This window comes from Podarcis erhardii (genome assembly GCF_964252035.2).
Source record: "Podarcis erhardii genome assembly, chromosome: 11".
NCBI classification, from domain to species: domain Eukaryota; kingdom Metazoa; phylum Chordata; class Lepidosauria; order Squamata; family Lacertidae; genus Podarcis; species Podarcis erhardii.
The window spans coordinates 8,209,004-8,231,930 of NC_138501.1; the positions used below are offsets into that span (position 1 = coordinate 8,209,004).

Here is a 22,927-nt window from a genome sequence, read left to right on the forward strand (position 1 = left end):
GGACAGGAGTGCAGGGGAGAAGTTAAGCGCCACCTACCCACCACTGCCATACCCTCCCCACCATTTTTTAGATGTTAAGCAGAGAGCTAGGTTCCCTGGCCTTGGCCTTTTGTCAAAGCCTAATTCAACCCAAAGTCTTCCATTTTCCTGCTATTTCAGCTCCTTACCCATGTATCTTAGAAGGCAATGGAAGGATGAAATTAACTAAAACAGGAGCTTCTGGTCTAGTCAGTTCCCATCCAGTGAACACATCCTTTTAAGAACTAAAAACATATTATTGCAAAAAAAAATATTTTGGGGGGTGAGGTGTGCTACTCATTGTGGACAATATTCAGTACCCACGGTACAGCAAAATAAAAACATTTACTAATCATATTTCTCAGAACTTGTTTCTGCTTTTCTGTAGCACAGCTAGAAATATTATGAAAATCGGGGGGGGGGGGGAATTAATCGCACAATGGTGGATAAGACAAAATGTATATATGCATCATGGCCTGTGATAGCTTTACAATATCAGCAGCTATTTCTAATCTGTTATCTGAACCTATTTTTATTCCCACTGAGTGTAAATATGGAAGCCTTTGCCATTTTCAGGCTGTTATGCTTCAAAAGTGCATTCTGCGTTTGCTTGGAATAATTGATGTGATATAGGGTTGTTTTTGGCCAGCGCACAACATTACTATTTTAGAGTCTAAAGCTAAAGCTATTGAGATTATATTAATTAGTCTCAGGCAGTTTTTTACTGCCCGTTTCTGATTTTCACTTAAACAGATCCTCATTCCTTTCTACTCTTTTTGCAAGCTGAAGACGAAAAGCCACACAAAAAGAACTGCAGAACACCTGTCCATTCTTTCAAAATGTTTCATCAGTGCATTTGAGCTTCTTAAACATATGTTGTCAGCTTCCATAACCATTGAATTCATCACTCGTTTTTACATGTACAGTCCAATCTGCTTTTCATTTTCAGGTGTCATGATCTCAGACATTAGTAATTAGAAAGGACAAAACCAGGCTCAAATCAGTTTGAGATATCACTGTTTAGATTGCAAACCTCATTTCTAACAAAGTGTTGTTTAACGACATATTTTATGTATGTTCCATGAATAAGGTTAATTTTTAATTTTCTTGGAAGGTATGGCCTGTCAGTTGAAAACATTTTCCAGAAGTGGCTTGACTGCACAGGAATCCCAAAGGTAAATGCAAAATATCTGTTCTGAATAGGATCCAGATTCTGAATTTGTTGAGCATGTTTTTCAAATTACTGTTTGTATGGTAACAGGTATGGAATAAAATAAAAACCCAGGTTTAATGATATCCACTCTAGCTCTTTAGGCCGCACACATATGGGAATCCATTTTTATCAGTTGCAGATTTCATTTTCTGTCTTCCTCAAAGAAATCCTGCCAAGAGGAAAATCTCTTAAACCTTATTTTATTACTAAACATACTGTTCACTGGAAACTGTTCTATTGCAGTATTGTAGTGATGCTTCACATCTTGTTTTAAAAAGAGGAAGGTATCAGTTTTGTGGATTACTTTTGCCAAAGAGGGGGGAAATTAAATATTTGTTAAATTTTAAATTTATTGACTGTTTCGTCTGTAGTGAGGGTTGTTAAATGGTGTGCAACCTTTCTGAACATTGTACTAAGTACAGAAAGTTTTGTGTAAGTCTCCAAAATTCTTATTAGAAAATTGACTTAATTCTCAAGCACTATGTGGTGGTAAGATATCAATTATATCTTATACCCAATTATATACAGGATACCCAACCACCTATCCTCCGCTAGATCAGGAATTGCTTATGCAAATGGATGTTGTTCTTATGGTTCCTGATTTTAACTCCCTTATCCAGCACCAGATGCTCTTTATGTGGTTCCCATTGCTGGACTGGGAATTCCATACACACCCTTTAGCAGATTTCTGACATTGTCAGCTTTGACAGAACCAGTCAAAGAACTGAAACCGCTGAACAAGTGATTGACAATGTCTCATCTGACAGCAGCAGCCAGCTGGTGGGTGGGTAGGTACATATAGGTCAGTTTTGGAACTGAACTATCTCTGAGCTCTTTCAAACAGGTCTTAAATACTAATTTCTTTATTGTGTCCTTTGGGGGCAGAGGATGCTGGATGTTGGGCTGTAATTATAAATAGGCTATTTAGTCTTACACTGTGTATATATATATATATATATATATATATATATATATATATATATATGTAATTTGATACTTGCTTGTTTTATATACCACAGAATAAAGTATCTAGGCAGTGAACTAACACATCCATAAAACAGCATAAAAGTCCTTAACATTTGGACAGCGAGCCACAATAATGTATGTATTAAGCTATACATCAGAAAAGGCTCATGTAAACAGAAGGGCCTTAAAAAGGCATTCAAAACAAAGTACAGATGGTGCTTGCTTAATATTGTATTGTATTGTTTGTTTGTTTCTCAGGTTTCTCACCTGCCCTTCAACATAAGGTCCCAGGGCAGGTTACAATAATAGGATGTACAGCTACAAAACCACTGCAATGATAAAATCTCTAAAACCATTCCAAATGGAACAAGAACCATTAATAGTCAAGGATTTCCACAACTGGTTACTTTTATATTTCTAGCTACATACTTGTAGATCCTACATAATGCATAGATCCTGCTTTGTGTGCATTGGCCCCAGGTGCATTTTCTGGTCCCAGCCTCACAAAGAGTCTGAAGGCTAGCGTTGTGTTGGCAGTGACAGCTGGTGTGGCAAACCACGCCACACTGCTGGTTGAGGGGGCAAAGAAGGAGAAAATACTATAATCTGAAGAGGAGGAAGGGTGCAGAGTTCAGAGGCCTCACTTTAATCCCTCCATCACCTAATGAAGAGTCTTCCTTCAAAAATGGCTCAGTTTATTTTGTCTTCAATGTAAGCAAGAACCATCAAAACTCCTCACAACCATCCAATATATGGGACCAGTTAATATTCTGCGAATACTAGGTGTTACAGCATTAGCAAATCTAAGTAGCATCAGTAACATGGATGGAAACACTGAGAGCCCCATGTAAGAGCAGTTTGGGTAATCAGTGGTTTGTTTGTGTGTTGTTGTTTTTTTTTAAAAAAAACCCATCACCCAATATAAAAGAGCTTTTTCCTACATAAACTATATTCTGGCCTCACACTTGTTGGTGCAAATCTTGAATAATATTTTGCTAAAAATAAAGCCTGCTGTAATGAATTAGGGAAGGTGCTGTTTTGTTAAACCTTTCCCACTTCATTTTGAAGGTTTCTTCTACAAATTTGGACATGTTGTTCTGGTCTCCCCCCCATACAGCAGCAAGTTTGTCTAGTGACTGGATCGCAGTAAGGTTTTCCTGTGCATCACATTATATGCATGTGCTGAAAAACAAGTAATTGTGTGAGACACAGAAGATTTCAGGAGGGCATTTTCCTGAAACCTGCTGGGCCTGGGTTAAATAAGGTCAGCTACATTGTGTTGTTGAATTTGCTGTTTATCAGATCAGGATGTACTGCAACCTCACGAAGTGACTCACCACAAGAGTAGCTTTTCATCCTCCACTAGCCTAATAATGACTTAATGCCAGCAATTCTGGTCTGTGAGTGTAATTGACATGGAGTAGTTCAGAAACAGCTGATTTTAGAGCTGGAAAGAACCTATTAAGCAATGGTGCAGCCTTACATTCCCCAACACTCCTGAAATCAACCATTCCAGTTTTTTGTTCTTGTTCTCCTGTTTGCTCTTAAACATCTCAAGAGCTGTGGTTTCTTTGCATTCTTTGAAACACACTAGCACAAGCCTTAATCATTGAACAAAGTTGTTTTCCCCCCCATTCAACATACATTTTCTCTTCTGTCATCTGTTTACTAGCGCACCACCCAAAGTAATGGATGATGTTAAACTATGCACAAACAATTGCCATGCCCACTTTAAGCATCTCTCAGTTGTTCAAACAAGTCACAACCAACCCAGCCCTATAATCAGTTCATATAGTTGACTAAATCCTCTTTGGTTGGCCTATGTTTTCTTCTGTCTCTGCTGGAAATGCTGGTGGTTTTTTGTTTTTTAAAAAGACATGAGTATGTTTGCTCTTTTTTCTCTCCATGATCATTAATAATAATAATAATAATAATAATAATAATAATAATAATAATAATATTTATATCCCACACATCTGGCTGGGTTTCCCCAGCCACTCTGGGTGGCTTACAGCAGATATCAACACATAATAAAAATCAAACATTAAAAACTTCCTGATACAGGGCTGCCCATTAAACTATGTCTCTGCAAATGAAGGGAAACATTTATCTTCCTCATGCATCCACGCTAGCTCCTTTCTCTTGAACTGCAATCCTTTCCCACTTTTTGCAGAGTTCCACATTGCAACTTTTCAGTTTAGAAAAAAGGTAAGGGTGACATGATAGAGGTTTATAAAATTATGCATGGTGTGCAGAAAGTGGATATAGATAGTGCACCCCCCAAAAAAATAATAATACTAGAACACAACGTTATCCAATGAAGCTTTACACTTGCTTACGTCAAATCACATTTTCCATTTTAATGATCATACACCTAGTTCAGAATGATCTTTTTGTAGTTCCTCATAATCCCTCCCTTTTTTTGTTACCCCCATGAAGAACTTGATGTCATCTGCAAATCTGGCCACCTCCTGGCTCAGCCATAGCTCCTGAGCATTATACATAACTTAATACTAAGACTTGGGGGAATACCCAACTGAACACCCATCCATTCTAAAAACTCCATTTATTCATGTTTTCTGCTTTCTGTCCCCTGACCAATTACTGATCCTTAAGTGGATTTCTCCTATTCCATGACTGCTAGGTTTACTCAGGACTCTTTGGTGAGGGACTTCATTGACAGCCTTTTGAAAGCCTGAGTACACAGCTAAGTACACTTGATTATTTATATCTATAGGCTTATTGTCATTTTAACAGGTTAGTTAGACTAGACATATCTTTACAGAATCTACACTACCTCTTCACAAGACTTGTTCTTCTATGCCAGGGGTCAGCAACCTTTTTCAGCAGGGAGCTGGTCCACTGTCCCTCAGACCTTGTCGGGGGCTGGACTGTATTTTGAAAAATAATAATGAACGAATTCCTATGCCCCACAAATAATCCAGAGATGTATTTTAAATAAAAGGACACATTCTGCTCATGTAAAAACATGCTGATTCCCGGACCGTCCGTGGGCTGGATTTAGAAGGTGATTGGGCCGGATCTGGCCCCTGGGCCTTAGTTTGCCTACCCATGTTCTATGTGCTTGTTAACCATATTAAAAATGCATTCTACTATTTTTCCTGGAGCAGACATCACATGAACTGGTCTGTAATTTCTTGAATCTCCCAGGCTTCCTTTTTTTAAAACAGTATTATACTGGCCAGTTTCCAGTCCTTAAATATGGATGCTAATCTTAGGGACAAGTTACATATTTTTGTTAGAAGATCACTGTTTTCACATTTGAGTTCTTTAAGAACTCTTGGGTGGGTGCCATTGGACCCAGTAACTTGTTTGTTTTAACTTGTCAATAGCCTCTGATTTGTCTTTTGAATTGTCTCTCTAAATTGCCCTATTTAAGTTTATCTTCCCATGGAAGGGGAAGATTTTAACTATGTTATTTCCTTTCATTCTTTATATTATTTTTAATAACAAAGTAAAAACACTTTATATAGCAAAATAGTGCAATTGCAAACAAACAAACAAACAAGTCAATAATTAAAACCTGCCAGTGGAAAAGAAACTGGCACTGAGAGAAATTAAAGAGGCTATTAGCCACTAATCCTTCAGTTTTGGCCCAACAGGAAGCCATAAAATGAGCTGAACCTGCAAATGGGAAGCTTTAAATTAGAATTAGAAGGGACTTTTGCTACACTGACTTACTTGGGAATAGAATGATCTTTGCCATGATAAAATACATCCATTGTTGTATAATAGTGGTATATTAAGTACGCCAGCCCAATTTACTTTACTGCCTGAGATAGAACAGCAAATGACACTCTCCCCTCCCCAAGTCAAGTTACTCAAGACTGGCCAAGTTATTTTGGTACCTAAGGCAGAAAATCCTACAAGCACATCAAATCAATTAAATAATCAGCCTTTTGTCACTCTTTCATGACATCCCAGATCAGCTGTTTGGGGGTAACTGTTCCTTCTGCCTAATAGTAGCACCAGCTCTATACTGTTTATAGTTCACTTGCAACAAATTATGAATATTCACTAGTATATGAAGGCTCTAATCTAAAGCTGTATATGAAGGCTCTAAAGACTTCTGTCACCATTTTTTAATGAATGAAACATAGGTAAATGGCATTCTTCCAAATATCAGGCCCAAACATTTCCCAACTGATACTCACAATGATCTTTATGTTCTCTGTTAATGGGAATCTATAATTGGGCTGCAGTAACTGGTTACAGATCTTTTCAGCAAATATCTGTTTTTGTTTGCAGCGTGAGTAGGGAACTGAGTTAGTGCTGAGGTATAATCAGCTATTATTGTCTAATTATGGTTATTAGAAATCTGTCCTCCAGACTTTAGGGAATGCGTTTACCGAGTAAGGAAAATTCTTAAATTTTTAAAACGCCCAGTCAATTCAAGGTATATATTTTTGCTGGAACATATTCAGTTCATTTTATATTTTTTACTTTAAAAGTTTCAACATAATATAAGTGATGTTGGAAAATATTTCTTGAATTGCTCATAACCTTGACTGTTTCCTAGACTGAGAATGCCAGTACAATCCTTTACACGTGTCTATTCAGAAACAAGTCTTATAGAGTTCAGTTGGGTTTACTGTCAGGTAAATAGGCATAGCGTGGGACGCGGGTGGCGCTGTGGTCAAAACCACAGAGCCTAGGGCTTGCTGATCAGGAAGTCGGTGGTTCGAATCCCTGTGACGGAGAGAGCTCCCATTGCTCAGTCCCTGCTCCTGCTAACCTAGCAGTTTCAAAGCACGTCAAAGTGCAAGTAGATAAATAGGTACCACTCTGACAAGAAGGTAAAGAGCGTTTCTGTGCGCTGCTCTGGTTTCGCCAGAAGCGGCTTAGTCATGCTGGTCACATGACCCGGAAAAACTTTCTGAGAACAAATGTCAGCTCCCTCAGCCAGTAAAGCAAGATGAGCGCCGCAACCCCAGAGTCGTTCGCGACTGGACTTAACTGTCAGGGGTCCTTTACCTTTAAATAGGCATAAGACTGTAGCTCAAAAGCATATTTTCACAATATATAAGTTATATTTCAAAGTTGTTGGGGGTTTTATTTGTTTTTTTGTTTAGTTAAAATTGTGAGATGTATTCAGCAGAGAAGTAAAAGCCATTCTGGATCACTACTCTTGCTCAGATTTAATGTTTGCTATTTCTTCTCATTCTTTCTCGTGCCTTTCAGAGTGCCTTTGGTGCCTTTCAGAGTGCCTTTGGTGCCTTTCAGAGTGCCTTTCTCGTGCCTTTGGTTTTGAGCATGATTTATCTTCACACAATGAGGACAGTTAAACTGAAGCAACCAGCTAAAAACCTCATTATTTGTGTAGGTCAGGTACATTTCCCCAAAATGGGTAATACAGATTTTCTGCCCAGTAAGCATATTTTATAACCCATCATTTGGAGACTGTTTCCCTTTTTTCTGCTCTACTGAAGCTTAACAGTTAGTCTTCCCAGTGCCTTAATTTTGAAACTTAAACTCACCTGCACTTAATTTTTGCACCACTACACTGTGGATTTATATACTGAAGGTTCCATGGCCAGAAGGCAGCTTGTGCACACAATCTTTCTCTTCCCCCTCTACAGCTCCTGTATCCGCAACACCTCTTCAGAGGGTTGGGGACCCTCCTGAATGCTTTGAGAATTTTCTGATACCAGACAGAGGAATCTTGCAGAAAGCAGAATACTTCTTGTACAAGGTTCTTCTGCCCAATTTCAGGAGATCCTGCCTCCCCTGCTGCTCAGGAGGGGCCCCAATCTTTTGGAGAGCCTTTTGGGGGGCTCAAGAAAGAATGGCAAATCTAGTCTAGCATCCCTTTCTCACGGTGACCAACCAGATACATGTAGGCAACTGGTTTTTAGACTTATTACTGCCTGCAACTACAGAGGCAGAGCATAGCCTCCATGAATTAAGCTACTTTCCAGAATCCCCCTCCTGGATGCCTTTTTAAAAACCGGTGTTACAATGGCTGATTTCCAGTCCTCAGGTTGAGTTCTTTGAGAACTCTTGGGTGGCTGCTATGTGGACTTTGTGGTTTTTCAGCTTTTGTTTTGTCTAACAGACTTGCCAATTAGGTCACCACAATCTGCCTCAGACTGCCCTCCTGCAAAAGTTAGTTCAGGCACTGGGATCTGCCCTATATCGTCTGTTATGAAGTCAGGTTCAAATAATTCAGCTTCTCTGCTGAATCTCTTCTCCTCCTTTAGTACACCTTTGACTCCTTTGTCATCCAAGGGTCAAACTGCCTCCCTAGATGTTCTCCTGCTGTTAATATATTTAAGGAATGCTGCCTTGTTCTGAATGTTTTTAACAATGCGCTCCCCCCCAAAAAAATATTAATTTTTTTTTGTATCCCTTACTGTCTGCTTGCACTTTTTCTTTCTGCCTAAGTTTGTGCTCCTTCCCCCCCCCCCCTTTACTTGGTCAAGACTTCAGTTTTTTGAAGGAAGCCTTCTTGCTTCTAATAACTCTTTCGGCTCTGCTTGTTAACCATGCTGGCATCTTCTTGTTCCTCACCTTTCTTCATCTACAGCATACACTCCAGTTGATATTTTAATGCCATGCTTTTAAAGAACTTCCAACTTACAAGTGCTTTGAAGTGCTTTAACCCTCTTAGCTTCAACTTGCTTTTTCCCAATATCCTCTGCTTAGTTCATGGTGGGTTCGTTGTTGCTTTTGAAACCAAATGTGACCATACTGGATTTTTTTGGGCAATTGATCATAGAATCATAGAATCATAGAGTTGGAAGAGACCACAAGGGCCATCGAGTCCAACCCCCTGCCAAGCAGGAAACATTTACATGTGTATTTAATTTAAGAGCATTCTAGTCACTCCTCCCAATTAGCTCAAACTTCCATCGCACACCAGGTCCTGGAATACCACTCAAGATTAAGTCCAGGGTCACTGATCCTCTGGTCGGTTCCATGATGAACTGTTCTAGGGCACAGTCATTTAGGGTATCTAGAAATTTTACTTCTTTGTCATGACTGGAACACATACATAGCCAGTCTATGTGAGGGTAGTTGAAGTCATCCATTACTACAGCATTTCTACTTTGGGATGTTTACTTGATTTCATTCTTCATTTTAAAGTCTCACTTCCTGTATATCCTTCCCTGTCCTTCCTCTGAAGCTCATATCCAGATATACCCATGTTGCACCACGTCTCCTTGTTCCACCAGGTTTCTGTTATGCCCACTATATCAAGGCCATCGTCTAAGACCAAGTCCTCCAGTTTACCCTTCTAAGTTCTCTGGCACTTAGGTTATCACCTGTAGTGTGTGGGCCTCTCTGAATTGCTATTCTGTGTCCCTGCACTCAAAATGCCTAGCTCTACGGCTTCCCCATTTACATTTTCATCAATGTTATCTTCATCACAAGGGAGACTGGACCCTCCTCAGCTCCTGTCAGCTTCCCCCCGCAATCAGAGGGAGGAGAAGAGGGAAAAGATCAGTTGTGCAAATTGCTTTCCATTTGTACAATCACTGGGTACAATCCAGAATTTAGATTTAGCACATTGAAGCAGAAAATCTAGCTATGAAAACTTATTGTTCCTCCCCCCATAAAACAATGAGGTCCAGGAATAAAGGTATAGTACACCTGAGGCAGCATTACTCACAAGAGCCTGAAATGGGAACATGTGTTCTCTTTCCTGAATAAGCCTATGAACTGGATCCCTAAGGTGTTTATGGTAGCTTTAATAAAGCTTGAATATTCTTTGTGGTTCGCCTTTTTCTGTTAATCACACTGCTAAGCACAAAAGCTGTGCTATGTGCAGAATGGTTGAGTTTATCCCTAGTAGAAAGGAAATATGTTTGGTATCTACAGAACAATAAGAGTTTGCTGCCTGGCTGGTCAATGCTGGATCAAGTTCACATTCCCAAGCTCCCTCTCTCCCACCTACATATGCAAGGGGTGGAAACACAGAGGGAGGAAAGGTCCGTTCTTGCACAGGGATGTGAGCTGAGACTTTCCTAATATGGACACAGCTGAGCCTGCATTATATTAAAAGCCTATTTTAATCTGGGCCTTGCAAAAACATCCCAAGAAAAGCAAAGAGATTAGCTACCAATTAACTCTTGCTCTGTTTTCTTTGGCCATCCAAAACAATTCAAGGAGAAGAGAAATATGCTGCCCCTTAACTGCTTTAATTTTAGAACACTTCAGCAGTCGTGTTGTTCCTCGTTTACTGAAGTTCTCACACAAATATTCAGTGTGAACATTTTCCTCTGTATACAGTAATAAACAGTAAAAAAACACACACATAAAAAAAGTTTTTTAAAAAAGGAACAACAAATTTCAGCCATTTGGCTGCTGATTTATAAAGTATATAAGGTGGCTGTAGAATTTAATGTGGTGGTGAATATCCACTCCAGGCTCCTAGCTTCTGTTCTCATTGTCCTGAGAAGCCAGAAAATACCTCCCAGGATTCAAGCAATATAGCTCCACAGGGCAATGCATGTCTGCTCATTTCAGAGAAACTCTTATGATGGCCATTTACAGTAAATACTTACACTCCACCCCTTTCTAGCTCTTTGCCAAGATTTTCAGTCTCTGGAGACTTCTGTCATGCCAATAAAAGAGGGCAGCTGAGTTCACTTCAGACAGCGTGACCTTCCTCAGCACTGACTGTTTTCAGCATCAAAGATCCTTGATAGATTGAAGTGGAGACGGTGCGGTTGCAAATACAATAGGTATAAAGAGATGCCTGCCAATGATAGCCTTCTATTGATTCTAGAGATGTTCGTTAGCTACCATGGCCACAAGCACTACAAAACACTTCTGTAGTTGTAATACAAATCTGTTATTTCCAAATTATAAAATACAGGTATTTGGGTTTTTATTATTTAGATGGGATTGGCTAATAACGCTGGTCATATGTGACCCTGTTTAGATGGACACCATGCTACAACCAAATGTTTATACAAGCTTAACTCTTATTTCTAAGTGTGATTCTTGAGTATAATAATACTAATACTAATAATAATAATAATTTATTATTTGTACCCCGCCCATTTGGCTGGGTTTCCCCAGCCACTCTGGGTGGCTTCCACAGAAACCAAAAATACAGTAAAATCACACATAATATAATAATAATTTGTTATTTGTATGTTTGTGGGAGATCATAGGCACATACAGAAAATGTTGTTGGAATTGTTATTTTATTTAAATCATGTTCATGCTGCCTTTCTACCTAAAGAGCACGCAAGTCAGCTTCTTTTTAACAGTAAAGGGGGCATTTAAAATTACACTGAGTGACATGTGTTTTATTTTTTATATGTAGAGCACTTAAACTGGGTACTTTGCAGGAAGGCAAGGCAAGGCTCACAGTCCAATTATAACTGAGATGCAAATGGGAAAGGGAGCTGGAAAACTACGGTATGTGATGTGCTGTATTCCAGCCACTCACAGTTTACTGCATACTCCTCAAAGAAAGAGCTACATGTGGACTCAGGCCTGGCTGATGACAGATACTACCCAACAAATCCTTGGGGAAAAGCCATACCTTCATGGCAGAGCATGTGATTTGCATGCAGAAAACCCCATGTTGAATCCCAGTTAAAAGGATCAGGTTGCAGGTGGTGATGATGATGATGATGATGATGATGATGATGATGATGATGATATTACTTATATCCTGTCCATCTGGCTGGGTTGCCCCAGCCACACTGGGTGGCTTCCAACAGAATATAAAAAACTTAACGAAACATCAAACTTTAAAAACTTTCCAATGCAGGGCTGCCTTCAGATGTCTTCTGAAAGTCATATAGTTGTTTATCTCTTTCACATCTGATGGAAGAGCATTCTACAGGGAGGGCACCACAATTTCAAATTGATATTTCATGGTACATTTCAAGACTCTTTAGCATTCAAATAATTTTCACTTTTTCTTAAGAGTAAGAATATAAAAAATAGGCATGCCAGCTGTGCTCTTCACTTTGAGGTGCTGTATCTTCCTGTGATGCCAACACACATCCCTGTTTAGTGTGATAACCCATCTCATTCGCTGCCACTGTTCAGTATAAACTGGTGATCTTCCCAGAGCCACCTGTTTGGCTGCTGTTGGGAGCAGGATGCCACACTAGATGGACTGTGTGGTCTAGAAGGGCAGCTCTTATTATTGGTGCGTCGTCATAGCCGATCTAGAACTCATATCTCCTTTTAGAAACAGCCTTTTCCTTGCTGCAAGGCTATTCCCATTGCTTTGATTCATACGCATATCCAGTTATGTCTGCATAATAACCACACTGTTATCACATGTTGGGCCAGAACTGAGACAGTGAAATGCAAAAGGACTGTAGTAACCCTAAGGATCAGGTTGTGAGACTTTAAACCTGCTGGGCCACAGGAAGCGCCTTATATGGAGACAGTTTCTGGCATGCAGTTTTTCCATGTCCTACCTGGAAAGCCTGGGACCTTCTGCACACAAAAAGCATGCTCATATAACCTCTGCCCTCTGAGCAGTTCCTAGCACTAAATAAAGAAATGTTAACATTAGTAATGTATGTAACTTTTCTGTAGCATTTCTAAGATAGAAAGTGATTCACACCACTGATTTGCATATTTTGAACATGTTGCATTTGTCTGAATAAGGGAAACCTGGAAACTGCTTGTTCATGAAGCTTATCAGTCACTCTGGGGCCACATTATGTGGACTGTGCGAAAACTACTGTTTCTACAAGCATTTTGAGTACAAATGTGGTAATAATTAAAAGACCAAACTATAGGGGTGGGGGCTAATCACATGAATTCCAATTAAGTGGTTAAGACCAATTTTAGGTGGGCCACGTCAGAAAAGTAGTTTCCATTTAGCACAGGTAAAAATGTATAAAGAGCACCCTCCAGTTAGTGAGGTTGGGTTAACTTGCTTAAATCTGCTCAGTGAGCTTCATGATGGAAAGGTTCTTCAGCATCCAAATACAACGCTTTAGCAAACTCTGTAGCTAGAATATACAAAGTGGGACTTAGTTCACGATGGGTTCTTTGTTGTTTCTGGACCTGAAAGCATTGGTAAATCGTGTACCAAACATATGCTTTTCAACACCCTTTCCTTTGATTATTGCCTTTTTTCCTATTAGCCTTTGCCCATGAAACGGCATAATCGTTAACAAGTAGCATCTTTCAGTTACTACGTGTATCCTATTATATGTAAAAATAAAAAGCTGAAATAAGATTTTCTACTGTGATATCTCCATTAAGTCATTCTTCTTTGAATAATATATTTCATGGTAGTGTTGCTTCTATTTAAAGCAAGGAGTTTGATCTTGGCTTTGATCTAAAGCTTTTGATCTTGAAAGGTTATTGTGGTAATAAAGAAAAGGGCAGGACAGTATCTTTTTAAAAACTAAAAGCAGTAAAGTTAAAGAGGTGGTCAAGATTTAGTGTGCTCTCATTTGACATACATTTATGTTGTGACATCTGTTTGTAAATGCATCTGAATTCTGTGCAGGAGAAAGTCTGCATTGTCTGACTTTTCAGAAGTACAGATTTCTTTTTTGACCTTTCAGGGAATTCATAAGTGCACATGTAATTTAAGTGTGCCAAGTATAATTATTCCAGAGTTATGTTCTTCTTTGCACATATAACTGGAAAATACGAAAGCACAGCCCTAAATGTGAAGTTTAAAAAGTCCAGCTCTTCGTTGCCGGTGACTTCCAGTGGTTTGAAGTTTTCCTTGAAGCCATCAATTTAGCAAGCAAAGAACCTGGAGTTTTCATGAGTATCATGAGTCTAGACATGTTTACTTGGTAATGAGAAGTTCAGTTGCATTTACTCCCAAGTAAGCGTGCACAGTATAGGGTTGCAGCTTTAAAGCAAAGCACTGGCTTTGCTGATCTGAGGCCTGATGGAGGAGTCAGCTGTGGAATGCCCATGACTAATAGAAATGGCAGGATTCCAGTTGCAAAAAGCAAACTTAATGCTTGCTTTTAAGATGCACTTCAGAGTCTCCATGGGATTCATCTGATACAGTTCTGGATTCCATAGAGGTCAAGGAGGTATCTGGAGAGGGGAGTTTTGAATTATTATTTGCATTGCAATGTATTTTCAACAATAAGAAAGTTAGAAAGTTTGTTAAAATACTTCTGGTTGGAATTAGGGCTGATAATAGCTGCCTGATGATGGCAAATAATGCATTACAACAAGCATTCTAATACAAAATTGAATGGTATAATATGAAATATGTGGCTCTTGCTTTTTTCTTCTCCCTCTACTTCTGCAGCCTCTCTTTTTCCAATCTGTATTTTCAGCTTGTATCCGAAACATAGTTATCTGTATACTTTATAGCAGGAAATGATTATTTTTCTCCAGCAATGTGAGATTAATTGAGCCGAGCTCAAGCGAGAAACCGTATTTTCCCTTTATGGGCGGAGAGCTGAAGTTGAGAGAGAGAGATTTGCCCCTGGTTAGCTGGCGAAGGCAGCGCTTGCTCACTGTTCGGGGATTTCTCTGTGTAGTTCGGCCTGGACCGCACAATTGTATTCCAGGCTGATCGCATTGACTCTGCTCAATCCTCGTGTGCATGCAAGACTCGACAACCTGTCGTCTGCACGCAGTTTTAGGGAAACTTCGGAGGGAAGAGGGGGGGCAGTTTGCTGGCAGCGAACGATTTCAAACCGAGCGTTTTACGCAAGGCAAGTGGAGCTGGGCGCAGAGGAGACAGACAGACGGACGCTATAACATTTGAATAGTGACGTGAGCCGCGACTGCCGAGCTAGCTGCTCGAGAGTAAGTCCACCCCCCCCCCCACCGTACCTTTTGGCGACGGGTTGAACAAAGCCGATCGCTCTCTGTATACCCTTAAGGCAAGCTCCTCCTCTCCTCTGATCTCGGAGGCTGGAACACGAAGCGGGAGGGGGGGGTCCCTCCTTCTCTCGTAGGTGTTTCGTTTCCTAAGGAGGTCCCTTGTGTTGCGTTGCAAAAAGAGGCACGGCGGCACTTCGCTCTTTGCAGCCCGCGTATGCAATCGGGGAAGGGGCGCCCATAGCCATCCCTCGACCCGAGCGAGAATTCTGCGCCCAGGGCGAACGCAAGCAGATCCCAAACCGCGCGTGCAAACCGGAGGAAGACGCAGCAAACGGAGCGCGGGGAAGTTGCTGGTCGAGTCAAGGTAGTGCTTTCTTGCGCGCCCGCCTCTCCCTCGTAGCGAAAAAGAAACGAGAAAGAGGTGGGCCAGGCTAGGACTTGGGAAATGTCTAGGTGAGAGGGACTAACTAGCCCGATCCCCGAGCTCTTTTGGTTTGCTGCGCGGAGCGGAGAAAGTTTTTGCGCCAGATCTGGGAGCCTTCTAAAAGAATCTGTGCATCCGATCTCGGGGAATTTGGAGGCGAGGGGCAAGGAGAGAGCGGATCGCATCCCCCAAGCGAGCTGCCACCTAGAAAACCTCAGTAAACTTGCACTCTATTTGTCTTTCCCATCTAGCCTTTGCTGGAAGAGAGTCAGGCTTGGCAGGATTGTCGGCTAGCCCAGCAAGTGAACGAAGAGGTAACACGCTTATTTTGGTTAATAACAACATTTTCTAGGCTTACTGTTGTTTTTCCTATCCCTGCCTGCCTTGATTGAGTCTTTGCTCTGTAATGTTCCCTTCAATTTATATAAAGAAGAGTGTCACTTTAAAATCTGCTGTTCCTTTATATTAACTCTGATAATACACGTATGCCTTAGCGAACCTATTATGTGAAGCTGAAGGTGTGAGAAATGGGCAGCATTTTTTAATTTTTGGAAAAAGTGCAGCCAGACCCATAGACGCTACTTGGAAAGAAAGTCCCATTAAGTCAGTGGCACTTGCTTCCCAGTAGTCGTTTTTAGAATGCTCTTAGAATTTTGTGGCTATACAACAAACTGTTTTGATATAGCCTGGTCTTTATGTTTTGAGTAAGAGTGCTACTGCTGTTGTCTGCATTTGAGCAACACACACAATTTACTGCATTAAGATGGGGTGGGGTGGGGGGGTGGAATCCCTTTAGACCAGGCACAAATTACTAAATGGATTATCCAAGAGCATGATATTGCAGACTGGAAAAGTGCTTTTCACCCCCTCCCTCCATTTTCCTCTTCTTTTCCTTTTCCGGTGAAGCAATGGAAAAATGTGTCTTGAGTCTGTTTATAGTTTCTTACTCATGCTGAATAGTTGTACTCAGGTTGCCTCTTCTTAAGAAAAGCTCTTACGATTTTGACCTGTAGGTTGTAAAATGGATTCAAGTAAATCAGAGAGCCAGAAAAAGCAGCAAAAGGAAAAGGGGATGCGAAGAAGTTGGTTTCCAAAAGGTATGGGCTCCAAGCGGGCATCTATTCTATATAATAACCCAATAAGTTAATGACAGAAACTTTCAAACGAAATGGAAACAGTACAACATAAACCAATAAGTCTGTGTAAGCATTTGCTGGATGAGGTATCATTTTGTCTAGCAAGATTTCTATAGAATACTGTTTGATACACTGCATTCATACTCATTATGCTGTCCTGGTAGAATGGAGAGCGTTTTTTAGAGAAAACAAGCCCCTTCTCAGTAATTTGTTATTGGCTCTTTATACACCCAGGTAAAATGTTTCTGCCTTTGAGAACAAGTCTGGTCAATGTCTTAGCGATACAGAAATGAAGAATATAGCAAATAGGTACATTGCAGGTTTCAAAATAGGCAGAAATAAATTATTGGTGGCTGCATGCATAGCTTTAAGGTGTTCAACAGGTTTGGTGCAACCCAGTCCTGCTTCTATGTAAGTCCAAATTAAAAAGTAAAAATAATACAACTATTGTAAGCAGTTCTTAGCAGATTGTTTAAGGAAAGCATGAAAGTTTTGCCTGGTGGGTACTTTATTACTGTTGTTTAGTTTGAATAACATTTCCTGTTTCAGCAAATAGTATTGCCACAAATACGTTGAGTTGTGCTATATGTTTGCCAGGATATTAGTTATGGATGCCCTAGTCCATGATTAGTTAAGCTGACATATTTGGATTTAAGGTGGTTTGCAGCACAATCCTGAGCATGTTTTACTCAGACGTAATCCCACCTTTTAGTGGGATTGACTCCCTAGTCCAAGCGCCATTGAAGTAAATGTAGCTGGCAGCCCCCTCCTAGAACATTTACATGTAAGTCTTACTGATTTTTCTGTGCACAGAATATGCCTCTGCCTGATTTTCAGCAAACCCCATGTCCTCTGCAGACACCTGCACCATGGCCCAACTCACCCCATTCTGTAGGGTTCTCTGACCCTCAGGAGAAGCTGTTTTTTTGGAGAGGGGCGGAGGCTGCCAGGGAAGGAGGGTCGAGAAGGACACTTCCTACTCACCCCTTCTGCCATTAGTTTTTTGGTCCCAAGCCAAAGACTGTGACTTAACTGTTTTGTGAATTGGACTATTGTTGTACAATGTAGATTGATGAGTAAGTATCTTGTCGTGTGTTGAATGGCTTAAAACAAAAGTGCTTCTCAGAACACTTAGTAGTAAAAATCCAATGTTGAAACACACTAGAACTTCTGTAAAACTATTTTTTCTCTTTTAGAAAAAGGCTTTTGGGTTTTCTCTTTCTTTCTTTCTTTCTTCTTTTCTTCCTTTCTTCCTTATTATTTTGGAAGGATTAAAAAGGCAATGTGTTACTTTGCAGCCTGATGATTCATTGCTGGTTTTGTAGCCAAGTTCTTGCTGATAGTATGGCTGCCAACTCCTGGGTTATATTGCCTTAGTATGGGCATTACTGTATTCGACAAATGTTTGCGGATCGTACAGCTCCTTGTGGTGTAGTGGTGAGAGATGGACAATGGAAGAACGGAGGAAATGGATTATAGTTCAGTTTCATTTTTGTGATAAAAGATGTGAGGGAATGATCTTCTGATTCTCAATCAATTTGCTAATAATAAATTGCAGTCTGCCAGGATATTACATATTTAGCATGTGCGCAGAAATGGATTCGTATTTCCAAGGCGGGGTTGCTTCTGCCTGCTGTCACTATAAACAAGTTTGTTTCCTAAGATACTGGAGCATTTTTTGTACAGATAAAATTAGTAAAATATTATAATTATTGCAGCGAATACTAACAAGAAGCAACTAATGCTTCGTCAAGTGCCAGAATCATTAATGTTACAGGTGATACTTCAACGCACTGTTGACTAATGGATATGCTCTTCTTTGTCACAAGAAAATTAAATGAAAATGTTCAGATTTTTTTGAATGCTGGAATTCGCACCAAATACCTTCTGCTGTTTTTAATGTTTGCATTAAGTGAAGTGACTTTGGAACCTAAAGTCCAAGAACTGATGTGCATTGCTACTCAGACCCAGGAACAATCTTTCTGCTTCATTAGGCGACAATCCTAAACCATCTTAACGTAGAAAAAGGCTCATTTTATTCCGTGGGACTTAATTCCCAATTGATATTATTACAGTTGCAACCTAAGGCATTCAAGTATTCCATGTGATTTGGTTGCCATTTTGTAAGCCAACTGCTTGAAATAGAAGGGTTTTTTAAATGGAATAATTTGTATTACACCCCAAGCACTGAGATTAAGGAGTATGCTCTCAACTTACTGTTTGGTGGCAATGCAGCATGATCTTTATTTCTTTATATAATATTTTTTATCCTGCTTTTCTCTCTGAAAACAGAGATGACAAAAATAGTTCTTGGATTTGTTTGTGTTTTGTTTTGTTTTTAAAAAAGCATTACACTACAAAAGGCCAGTACTAAAAAGAATCCATTGATTTGGGGGGTGGGAATTAGGAAAAAAAATGGCCACAGAATATTAAAATTAATGTTCAAAGAAGAGCCATGACTAAGTGAAACAAATGAAGTAGCAGACAAATCAAAGGCTCACTGGAAAGGGAAAGTCTTCAGGCAGAGCGGGACCCTGGCAAAGTTCAGACACAAACTAATTTCCCCGTATATGGAATTCCACATGCTGGGTGCTGCAGTCATAAAGGTCCCACTCTCCCTGGCAGATGCTGCTTTAAAACTCTTCCAGATTTATGGTGTGTAAAGGCAGTCATTTTTTCTGGGGGATCCAGACAAGAAGCAGGTCAGAAAAATAGATTCAGGGCATTCAAAAAAAGATATTAGCAGTTAATATGGGCTCAACACAAATATAGCTGAAAGACTGAACAGTGCTGGCCGGTTTTGCTGTAAAAGTCCTTTGTATTCTCTCTGACGTAACGCTCCCCATCGTGTGTCGTTCCATTATAATCACAACAAGATAATCACATTACCTGTACTGGATGAATTACTTTTGCCATTACAGTGGTACCTTGGGTTAAGTACTTAATTCGTTCCGGAGGTCCGTACTTAACCTGAAACTGTTCTTAACCTGAAGCACCACTTTAGCTAATGGGGCCTCCTGCTGCTGCTGCCGCGCCGCCGCAGCACAATTTCTGTTCTTTTTTTTTTTAATATTTATTAAGATTTTTAAATACAAGTATAAACATAATAACCAATATAACATGTATCGTAGCATAATTTCATAACTTCTTTGGACTCCCTCACGTCTCCCGCTCCCACTTACATCATTGTAAATTTTTACCAGCAATTTATCATCTTGTTTACATTCTTGTGCCTCATTCATTTAAATATAGTCTAATAGTTCTCCAGAAGATTTATATTTCTCACTTGTTATCCCAATTCCATCTAATTTAGTGGTGCTCAATTATTTATGATCTAGCATCCATCTTAACATTCAACCAAATTACAGTATTTTTGCAAATACATCTTAAATTTCTTCCAATCTTCTTCAACCCTCTCCTCTCCCAGGTCTCGGATTCTGCCGGTCATCTCGGCCAGTTCCATATAGTCTATCAGTTGCATCTGCCATTCTTCCAGGGTGGGTAGAACTTGGGTTTTCCAATGCTTAGCGATGAGTATCCTTGCTGCCGTTGTTGCATACAGGAAAAAAGTTCTGTCCTTCTTTATCACCCTCTGGCCGACAATACCCAGGAGGAAGGCCTCTGGTTTCTTGGGGAAAGTATACTTAAATACCTTTTTCAACTCATTATATATTATTTCCCAGAAGGCCTTCACTCTAGGGCAGGTCCACCAGAGGTGAAAGAATGTTCCTTCATTTCCTTTACATTTCCAACATTTGTTGTCAGACAAATGGTATATTTTGGCAAGTTTAACTGGGGTCATGTACCATCTATATATCATTTTCATTACATTTTCCTTCAAAGCATTACATGCAGTGAAGTTCAACCCAGTGGTCCACAACCTTTCCCAGTCTTCAAACATGATGTTATAGCCAATATCCTGTGCCCACTTTATCATAGCCGATTTAACCATTTCGTCTTGTGTGTTCCATTTTAACAGCAAGTTATACATTCTTGAGACAATTTCTGTTCTTAACCTGAAGCACTATTTCTGAGTTAGCGGAGTCTGTAACCTGAAGCGTATGTAACCTGAAGCATATGTAACCCGAGGTACCACTGTACTAACCTGTGTGAGACACCATGAAATCAAAGTTGCCACCAATGCGCCTTGAGCATGAAGCCTCTTTATGTCAGGTAACTTTTCTTTCCGTGGAGCAAAAGGTATTCCATTATGGAAATAGTTTTGCAACAACTAGGTAAATTATGCTTTTCAACCATCAAAGTTCACTTTTGGATTTAAAACAAAGCCCTGAAGATATCAACCATTGGGCAGTGTCTGCCTAAATAGATGCAAAACCATGTAATGAACTGCTGTAAATAGAGACAATTTTTGGATAATTAGCTTGTTTACATCTCCTTATGCTTCACTCCATTCAAAGTTCTGCCCCAGCATTTTGCTTATTTTTGCCTCTCACACATAGATACTTAAATCCCCCCCCTTTCACTTTCCCATTTCATTTGACTCCCCCCCATTATTTTTAAAAACTTTCTTATATTAGTTGTGCCTTTTCCTTGCTTTTACTTCTCTAATATCACTGTTTCTGCTTATTAGTTCCCTTCCCCATCCCCTGTTGTCTCTTTAATTTTTGTCATACATAGCCTGCTACTTCTGTCCTTCGCCCTTTAAATTTCTCTCCACAACTCGTCATAGAGAAAAGTCTAGTACAGCTCTGAGGACCTGTGTAGGCTGAGGAGGCAGCTTATAAAATTAATGTGTACATTTTAAAAAAAGGTAATCTAAAAATGCCAAGGGAGGAGCAAAAATTGAAATCAAATAAATGGTTGACAAATATATTTAAAACCCTCAGCGGTCAAATAAATTACCCATGTACAAAAGAGCTGTTATTAATGAATGTAAGAAAAGCATTCTAGGAAAGGGCTAATGGGTATATTATAAGATTAATGACCCTTGAAAGAACAACAAAGCTGTTTGGAACATGGAGGACTTCTTAATTTGTGCATTTAGTTGTCCTTTGACTTCATGAACAGTGGGATACGTGATTAGCCATCATATTAAAGAGGTTAACAAAATAAGATATTTTCTCTGTGTGTAGAAATATGAAAGAAAAAGAATAGGAAAAATTTATATGCTATATATTTGATAGATATTGCATGTTACAGAGTCTTCACATTCTGCACTGAACACAGTAGATTATAAGGCATTTTACATCTAATCCATGTGGCATTTTGGTTTACCATATTTTCTTGAGTCTAATGTGCCATCGAATCTAATGCACACCTCAACTTTCAGAACCTTGAAACCAAAAAAAGTGTTTGCTGGCAAATGTACGGTAAATGTGCCATCAAATCTAATGTGCACCTTAATTTTTGCAATGTAATTTGGCCAAAACAGGTGAGCATTAGGTTAGAGTAAATGCGGTACGTATTTCTTTTTTTAGACTAATAGTCTAATTATTGCATACATGTGATGCTGGTTAAATGTGTTGGCATTCAGTAGTTCATGTTTTGAAAAGTACACTGTTTTTGGCTCATTAGTAAAATTATAGTATGTAATAAAGCTGTTCAGAAACCCTTGGAGGAGAAGCTTATAGCAGATATCTCAGTCATAGTTCAGAGCTACCACTTGGCGTAGCCATTTTCTGAGGCTTACCTAGGGGTTAGTGAAACGGGCCTTTGACAGGGACACAGGCCTGTATGTGTGTGTGCCTCTGTGTGTGCCTGTGCAGAATCAGCTATCAGACTATGAAGTACGATGTGTTTGTGTGTGGCGATGTGCTGCTGCTGTTGCAGCGAGAGCAAATATAGGAGACATTTCCTGTTCTCAAACCTCAGCACAAAGGCGTTCATTTTTTGTTGTTGCCCTTCTTCCTCACCTTGCCCTCACTTCACCCTCGCTTCAAGTCTTTGGACCTCATAAAATTAGCAATTTCTAATGTGGCTATTGCAATAAGCTGATTTTTTTCTGGAGGGCTGATACAGCTGTTTACCGAGGGTGCAAGGGAGCATAGGTATTCCTCTGGTCATCTTGACAGCGTATCTGTTCAGAATGCATTTCATGGCATGCTAAGTGCAGTTTCTTTCCCCTCTACTTAACAACAACAAACTTCTCTTCAGATCAGATAAAAGTCAAGGCTAAAGAGAGCCAGTGTGGTGTAGTGGTTAAGAGTGGTAGACTCGTATTCTGGTGAACCGGGTTCGCATCTCCACTCCTCCACATGCAGCTGCTGGGTGACCTTGGGCTAGTCATACTTCTTTGAAGTCTCTCAGCCCCACTCACCCCACAGAGTGTTTGTTGTGGGGGAGGAAGGGAAAGGAGAATGTTAACCACTTTGAGACTCCTTCTGGTAGTGATAAAGCGGGATATCAAATCCAAACTATTACTACTACTACTCTTCTTCTTCTTCTTCTTCT

At 39.9% G+C, this 22,927-nt stretch overlaps 1 protein-coding gene across 7 annotated transcripts in view; it reads left to right on the forward strand.

The window, feature by feature from the left end:
- The window catches only part of AOPEP (aminopeptidase O (putative)), a 193,032-nt gene that overhangs the window by 89,983 nt on the left and 80,122 nt on the right, over window positions 1-22,927 (forward strand). For 5 of the 7 annotated variants that reach the window (XM_081880967.1, XM_081880966.1, XM_081880963.1 and 2 more), the window contains 3 exons: window positions 1,133-1,193; window positions 15,632-15,694; window positions 16,394-16,477. In XM_081880967.1, the coding sequence (XP_081737093.1) occupies window positions 1,133-1,193; window positions 15,632-15,694; window positions 16,394-16,477 (208 nt within the window). The remainder of the gene's footprint in view (window positions 1-1,132; window positions 1,194-15,631; window positions 15,695-16,393; window positions 16,478-22,927) is intronic. The other 2 variants (XM_081880970.1, XM_081880971.1) reach the window with 2 other exon arrangements.